The 8,120-nt window shown below is 52.2% G+C and overlaps 1 protein-coding gene across 1 annotated transcript in view; it reads left to right on the forward strand.

Moving 5' to 3' along the window:
• Positions 1 to 8,120, forward strand: part of CUNH11orf52 (chromosome unknown C11orf52 homolog) — a 13,451-nt gene continuing 5,331 nt past the window's right edge. The window contains exon 1 of the mRNA XM_019547113.1: positions 1 to 123. Coding sequence (XP_019402658.1) covers positions 92 to 123 — 32 coding nt within the window. The 5' untranslated portion in view covers positions 1 to 91. The remainder of the gene's footprint in view (positions 124 to 8,120) is intronic.

Raw genomic sequence — 8,120 nt, forward strand, 5'->3', positions numbered from 1 at the left:
CTGGGAACTGCCAGGGGCCGAACCGGGAACCAGGAAATACAAGCTCTCCCTATCCAGAAAAACACTTCTGCTGCATGGAGGAAGGAGCAACATGGGCAATCTCTGCAGCTGCGGGGGAACCTGGTGAGTAGGGCAAGGAGTTTCTCGCAGGCAGTGAGAGAACAAGGGGGGAAAGGAGAGGAAGCCGGAGGAAGTTTCCACCGACTTCGCTGAGTGGGGGAAAAGCGAGGGCACTTTCCAGCCGAGTCCTCTGGGCTTCCACCTGGCTCCTAACTCCCCGTCCCTGCCCTCCCACTGCTCTGCACCCCGGGGAGGTGTCTACACGCATGCAAAGCCTGGCTGCAGGCGGATGCCAGGGAGTGGAGGGCTCTGATTTAGCTGCGATTTATACGCCTGGGGAACAGGTGCAGGGGGGGTGGGACAGTGCCTGGACTGGGGCTGAGCCTGGCTCGGGGAGCTGGGGGCTGGGAGGAGGCAGCGATGCCTTTGTTCCTCTCATATCTTCCCCTTGCTGGGGTCGATTCAGCCCCATGTGGGGTTCGGCAGCCTCGGGGGTGACCTAACCGGTGCCTAGGCAGGCAAGGCTCTTTGGGTAGAGACGATATCTTTTATTAGACCAACTGAATAGCTGGGGAAATAGTTCTTTGCAAGCTTTCGGGCACAAATGCCCTTCTTCAGGAATAAGGGAAGTATGGTGGTGTTTGTGTGCTAACCGGTGCCTCGCTCCCATCCGTCCTTACAGGTCGTGCCAGGAGCTAGCAGTAGCCAGTGTGGGAAGGATCTAGCCCTATTCCCTCCCCGCAGACCACCGGTCCAAGGGGGCCTTGAGGTGGCTTCCCTTATGCTGCCTGGGTTGGCCAAGGGACCACGCATCCTCCACCCTGCGACCAGGCTCTGGCCTCCTCTGCCCCTCCTTGCAGTCCCGTCACCTTGTTTGCATCCCAGCGAGCCGTGTTTTCAGTCAGAAAGCCCAGGACGTGGCCTTGGCTGTACTTTTGGGTGGTATTCTTGGTCGCTGGCAGGGACCACGCTTCTTTAAAACCCTCACAGCTCATGTGGTGCCCTGTCTGGGGAAAGGGACCTTGTTTACAAGCCAGGTGGAAATATCTGCCAGTGTGGGCATGACAGAGGATCTGGGTGAAGGGAGAAGTTGTAACAGAGAATGAAATGAAACTGGGGATATCCCATTGACTGGACTATTTGGAAGTCATCGGTGCCTTTTGAATAATTAAGAGACCCGGCATCATCTAGTGGCTGCAGCAGGGGTGAGGATCGGGACTCCTGGGTTCGTTGTCTGGCTTGGGGAATGGCCTGTGGGTTACTGGACCCAGTTTGGTGGGGTTTGGGACTGAGGAATCCAGGATTCAGCCCCTCAGGGTGGGTATTTGGAGCAGGGGTCTGTAAGCCAGGCTGCCTACGTGCTCCTCTCCCAGCCCTGGCACTCAGGAAGGTTGTTGTCAGGTCATCCTGATAACACGGTAGATGTGACCCTTTCCTTCACTGGCGGCTCCTTATAATACACCCTGAACTCCCTTTTCTCCTGTCCTGAGGGACCTACCCTCACGCTCCCACACTTTCTGGGCTGTTAAGAGTTGCCTGAAGCGCTGGTGGCTCTCCTGCGCCCCGTGGGGTGTCTGGCAAGCATGTAACCCGAGTCTGTGCAGTGGGGACTTGCTGTGCTGCTGTCAGGGTCAAACATCCGGGGCAGAGCCGGCAGGGGTGAGGACAGCTGAGGATGAGGAAGACGATCATGGTTTGTGCCGCACCAGCATCTCCAAGCAAGCTCAGGGCCCTGCTATACCCAGCGGCGTGTGAACCCCAGGCCCACCCGCAAAAGAGAAGCAGGAACCAGAACTGGGGGGTCACTCACCCCAAGGGAAAGAAGGAAATCTCTGGGGAGGGAAGGGCACCTAGGCACTCCCTTTCTTGCCTTCCCCTTAGGCTGGGGCAGGCTGTCTCCTGACGGTCCCTTCAGGCAATTACAAAGGTGGCTTCTCCAAGGCTACTGCACTGAGATTTGGTTTCATCCTGGAGGCTGCATGGAAAGCAGGGGACCAGGCTGATATCCCAGGCTGCTTCTACAGGCTGGGGAGGGGGACAGACAAGGTTCTTTGGGTAAATGTGATCTCTTTTATTAGCTCAACTAAATAGTTGGAAAAAAATGTTCTTTGCAAGCTTTTGGGTGGAGGGGGTGAGGGGTGGCGCAGTTCCCCAAATGCCAGGGACATTGAGTCCAGATCCTGCAGATACTGAACAATTCTCAAAAGATGCAGAATCCTGCACAGTTGCTGCTACAGCATTTATATGTCTTAGCAAAGTGTCTGGAAGCCCAGCAGAGCTCAAGGCCGCATTGTTGTAAGCCCTGTATGCACACACGTGCTGAGAGATCCTGCTCCAAGGAGCTTACATCTAAACAAATCAGAGAGATGCGGACTGGGGAGGAAAGTGAGGCATGGAAGGGAGACCTGATGGTTCCAGGTGACCTAGCTGGCTGCTGGGAGAGCTGGGCCTGATAGCCAGAGTTTTGTGCAAAGGCCTTGAAATCTCTTAAGAAATGCAAAAACGTAGAACTCTTGGCTCAGAGGTGAAGGCAATCAGGACTCGTAGTGGAGATGTTCTCTTTTATTAGATCAACAAGATTTTTTGCAAAAATAATTCGTTCATTGCAAGCTTTTGGGAACAAACACCCTTTGTCAGGCATTGGAGAAAAGATTACTCCTTTGTGAAATCCTATGAAATATGAACTTTCATTTCTACCCAGGACAACTTTTCCAATCTTTTCTCCAGTGCCTGGTGAAGGGTGTTTGTGCCCGAAAGCTTGCAACGAAAGGGGGTTTTTTTTGCAAACAATCTTGTTGGTCTAATAAAAGAGATCATCTCTACTACGGGTCGTGATTGCCTTTTCCTCTAGAACCAATACGGCTACAACCTGGATACCTGGTTCAGAGATGATACCTTTTATTAGACCAACTGAGAAATTGCAAAAAAAAAAATCATCTTTTTCTGCAAGCCTTCAGGCTCACATGCAAGACTTCATCAGGCTCAGGGAAAGTTAAAGATGGTGAAAAATCCCCATATGAAGGAAATCAACTTCATTTTGCACACAAGAAGCTGAAGCTGGAAATCTGTCCCCACCCTGCCTTTTTTTTTTTTTTTTTGCATTTCTTTTTGTCTCAAAACAACATGGCTACTAAAGGCATCCTTGAAGTCTCTTAGGAATGTGATTGATAAGAGACGTACCAGGGAACAAAGGGATCATCCCACCAGATTTTTGGCCTCCTTTCTGCTCCAGGACTCCTTTGATGTCCAGCTTAGCTGACCCCTTCTTCCAACTGCTGTCCAGAGGCAAGGTCACTTTGTAGAGGGCAGGTCTCAGGTAGGAATATTCTCTTTCCCTTCTGATCCCCTAGGTGAACTCAGAGCAAATGTCTGCCTTGAACACTGCCCTAGATACAAATTAAAGAAGCTCTTTGTGCTGGAGCACCTGCAATCAGGGAAACACCCAGACAAAGGGAGCCATCCAGCACCCAGCCTTGCATTCAGACTAGCCACACCTGCACGGCTGGTTTGAAAGGGCTGCAGAGAGTGGCAGCTGGGGGATGTGCCCAGGTGAGGGGCCCTGAGGGTCTACAGAGGAGATGGAGCCAGAGGAGCCACTGGCCCACGCAAGTCCAGCAGCAGGGTTTCTCAGATGACTCTGGGACTTGGTTTTTACCACAGGTGAACTGAAGGTGCTTGGCTTTCCCAACGAGGAATCCTAACCGGGCTGTGGTTGCAGTTAGTACCCTGAGGTAGCTCGACAAAGTGGTATCTTGTTAAATTCACCTGGCAAAAAAACCCTATTGCACTGCACCATGCTGGCAGGGCTTCAGCAGAGAGCAGGGCTTTGTTTTCAGAGGGGGCCGAAGGGAGCAAGGTGCTTTGGGCTGAGTTGTTCAGCCAGTGGGAGTTGGGTGTCAAGGGATGGGGAGGCAGACAAGGAATGGAGAATATATGGCAAGAGATTAAAACAGCTCCTAAAGTCCTTATAAGTGCTTTTAGAGAGAACCTTTGTGGCAAATGTATTATTAATAATAATAAAAATGAATAAGAAACAGGTTGGGCCCCACATGTAACCACATCTGGGAAGCTTCTCCATTGGGACTCTGCCCCCAGGCCCAGATTCTTCTTCCTGTCTCACTCCAGGAAGGAAAGTGGCAGTGGCAGATTAGCCTGCTCGGTTGGGCATGGGTAGAGCCACCCAAACGCCTTTGCCTTTGCAGGCTTGGCGGGACAGACCGGAGAGGAGGTGGAAGGTTGCCATCGAGCGTGCCCGAGCTGGGCGCTGCGGTGCGCGACAGGCAGGAGCTGAAGATGTGCGGGGGGTTTAGGACTAGGTGCATGGAGGAGAGAAGGGAGCGCTTCGTGGACGACCTGTCAGCCGGTGGTTTCTGCAGCAGGACTGGGGAAGCACTGAGCGAGGGTGTAAGGGTAGGGATGCCTGTGTTTTGGGGTGTAGGAACAAATGAGCTTGTCACGGCCAGCACATCTGCCACTGCGTTTTGGATGCATTTTGAGTTTAGCCTTGTTTCCCTTTCTCCTTGTCCTGTCCATTCTAATTCCAGCTGAGCTGAGGCTGGGAGATGCTGTCTCCTGGCTGGCTGGGGTTAGCCTGCAGACAGCCTGAGAATAGCCGCAGCCTGCAGACCGGCTGATAAACTCCCTCAAGAATGGAGGGCAAGCAACAGAGCACAAGCCGCTCAGAAAGCTGATACGGGAGCCTGCGTCTCAGGGAGCTAGCCAGGGCTCTGCTGATTACATTTTAAGTTGAACTATTTTAATTATGTGGTACGACCTTCCTGAATGCTGCCGCGATCAACCAGCTCCACAGCTCGCGCTCAGGACGTGGCAACCTGTGAGACTCAGTGCGCTCCAGCCACTGCGCTGATGGGGCAGGAGGGCTTGTGTTTGCCCCTTATTGGAGAGAGAGGGGCATTTGGGAGGACAGGGCCGGAAGTATTTAAACCAATTCGGTTCTGCTCTGGGCAGAGGCCCCTTTCATTCTGGTCTTTGAAGACCTGGGGGAGCACGGCGCTTCTGCCTGTGTGCGCTACCAGCAACTTCAAGGACCTCTGCACCGCTCAGGCAATGGGCTGCTAGGCGAAGGACGGCTATGCTGGAAAGGTGCGACTGGCTGGAGAAGGGGGAAGGGATCTGAGTGCAACAGCAGAGCTGGCATGAATACTAAACCCCCTGTGTTTCTGTAGTGCCTTTCAGCACACAGCCTCTGAGGAATTTGCAGAAGCCAGGCCAAACGCGCTGGGTGCAAGTTACCCTGCTGATTACAGTGGCAACCGCATTTTCCCACCAAACTTGATTTTGCTTCTTTGGGGCCTGGCAGTCACCAGGCTCAGAAAGCTAGTTAATCATTGCTGCCCGTTCTTAAAGCCTTGTGATTCTTAACCCTCATTCCTGAGGCCTTTCATAGTTTTTTCGCCGAACCAAAGGCCGTTAACCTTCTCCACACACACACACACACACACACACACACACACACACACACACACACACACACACACACACACACACACACGGGCCACGGGCCTTTGACACTTGGGCACGCACAAAAGCCACATGCTTCTTGCAGTCTGTCCATAACCCTCTTCCATCCTTGTTTCAAAAGCGTTAGCTCCACACTTCCAGCCCGTGCTGCAGCAAGGACAGCGCTCGGCTCCGGGACCGTCTGAAGCCTGCACGGCTGGAGAGAGTCCAGGCACGGATGTACGCGCTGGCATGTTGCTAGCCCTATAAGGATCGGCACCTGCTTCCCCCTTGTCCTTTTTAGCTTTCTGGAATGATAACATTTGCTTCGTGCGTCTGGCTCAGATTGTGACACGTAGCTGTGCAGATAGCCGGGCCGGTGCCAAGTTCAGAGGCGCAGCCGGGGACGTTACACAAGGGGATGGATCGTGGCGCCGCAGGGACGTACCTGCGCTTGGCCTGTTTCTCTCCAGTTATGCTGCTGTTGCTGGGGGCAGGTTTGGCTCTGTGTACATGGAATTTATTTGCCGTAGCTTGGTTTCAGCTCAAGGCTCGACAAGAAAAATAACTTGGGCTCTTACAGTAGCGGGAGTTCAGCAAACTGACACCTGGCCCTGGAAGAATATGTTCCATGACAGCCCGAGCGTATTCTCAGCGCCCCGAGCCTTTGATCCCATAGCGGGAGACGCGTGACTGCAGTGGCAGGGGTAACTGGGGGTATCTGTGGGGTATGGACAATGCGGCACCAGCGGGTTTACCGAAGAGCAATAGCACAGCGGCAGAATTGGCTGCCATGTGCAGGATTCCTGAAGGAGGACTCTGACCCCCGGTTCCCTAGTTCCCTTTTGGGGCCAAGAGCAGGGTTTAGGTTATCTCCTGCTTTCCCCTGTGCATCGGCTGAGCAGTGCCCCGGCTGCCAGGGTGTACGTACAGTGGGTCACGGAGCTGCTAATACTGGCGACGTGCCCCGCAAGCCTGGGCATTTCCAGCCCCTCCACAAAAACGGAGTTGTTAGACGGACGTCTCTTAGCAACCGGGACTTCTCGTCATTCTCCTCTCCCTGTTTCTTTGCCGCGGCTCAACCGCGTTACCATGGTATTGCTACAGTCCTGGGAGCGCTCGCTGCTTCTGCTCATACAGCATCACGGCTGTACAGCCCCGGTTCGGAGCCATCTCCCGGCACGTCCCTCCTGCTCCGGGCCATGTCACTACGGTGTTGCTCCGTTTGTGTCACTCCGGATCTGAGCCGTCACCTGTGTGTTGCCCCAGCTCTGCACGGTGTTGCTGTGCCCCTGGGATGCGTGGCTGCGGTGTGGCAATGGCATTACTCACATGTTTCAGCCCTTTTCTGAAGGGTGTATTTATATTACAAATGTTTGTATACATATAATCCGGTATAATAATGTCATACGTTGTAAGTGACTCACCTGCAGACTGCAAAGAGAAACCCAGGAGGATTCCTCGGAGTCTGCCCTGACTACACCATTGGTTTTTTTTATTAAGGACTTGGAGGATGGAATTGAGTGTATGCTTTGCATAGATGACACTCAGCTCGGTGGGCGAGCAAATGCTTCAAAGGGCAGGATTTGTTTTCAAAATGACCTTGATCAATTGGAAAAATGGCCTGAAATAAATAGGATGACATTTGCTAAGTGCAAAGTACTACTCTTAAGAAAGGACAAGTCAATGCTCAGATGCAAAATGGGAAACAACTGCCTAGGCTGCAGTGTAGAAAAGGACCTGGGAGTTATAGTGGAGTGCAAGTTGAGGATGAGTCAACTGCATAATACTGTAGCAATCCTCCCCCACCCCCAAATAATAGTGTACTGAGATGCATGAACAGCACTAGCACTTGCAAGTTACAGGAAGCAATTCTTCTACTCTGCTTGGTAGTGGTGAGGCCTTGTCTGGAGGACTCGACTCCAGGTATGGGCATCATACTTCAGGAAATAATGTGGACAAATCAGAAAGAGTCCAGAGAAGAGCAACAACAATGATCAGAGGTCTAGAAAATGTGACGTATGAAGAAAGGTTAGAGAAGAACTGGGATTAAAGAAGAGAAGACTAAGGAGGGATTTTAGAGAGTTGTTATAAAGAGAATGGTGAACACAATTGTTCTCTGTGTCTACAGGGGATAGGACATGAAGTAATGGCCTTAAATTGCAACAAGGGAGATTTAGGTTGCATATTAGGAAGAACTTTCTAAGGACAGACATGGCTAAGTACTGGAACTGATTGCCTGGGGAGACTGAAGGGTCTCCAGCAGTGGACGTGTTTAAGTTCAGCTTAGATAAAGAGTTGTTTTAAACAGGGTGGTTTTGGCTGGAGCAAGGGCTAGGACTAGATGATACCTCCTGAGAACTCTTCCAACATGATCAGGGCTACCTGCTTACCCATGCAATAAGAAACCAGCGTTTCCACTTAAACAGGATGTTGTTCGCATCTCTAGAAGCTCACTTTTGAATAGAGGCTAGATTCAGGTGGGGCCACCGAATATAGCATCTGTCCTTGCATGCAGAAGGGTAGCGCCATAGATATCCCTACAAGAGTTGTGCCACACAGAGCTAATTCCCGCTCTTCGAACATGGGGCGAATGCAGC

This window comes from Crocodylus porosus, unplaced genomic scaffold (genome assembly GCF_001723895.1).
Source record: "Crocodylus porosus isolate Cpor-Errol unplaced genomic scaffold, CroPor_comp1, whole genome shotgun sequence".
In the NCBI taxonomy this organism is placed as follows: domain Eukaryota; kingdom Metazoa; phylum Chordata; order Crocodylia; family Crocodylidae; genus Crocodylus; species Crocodylus porosus.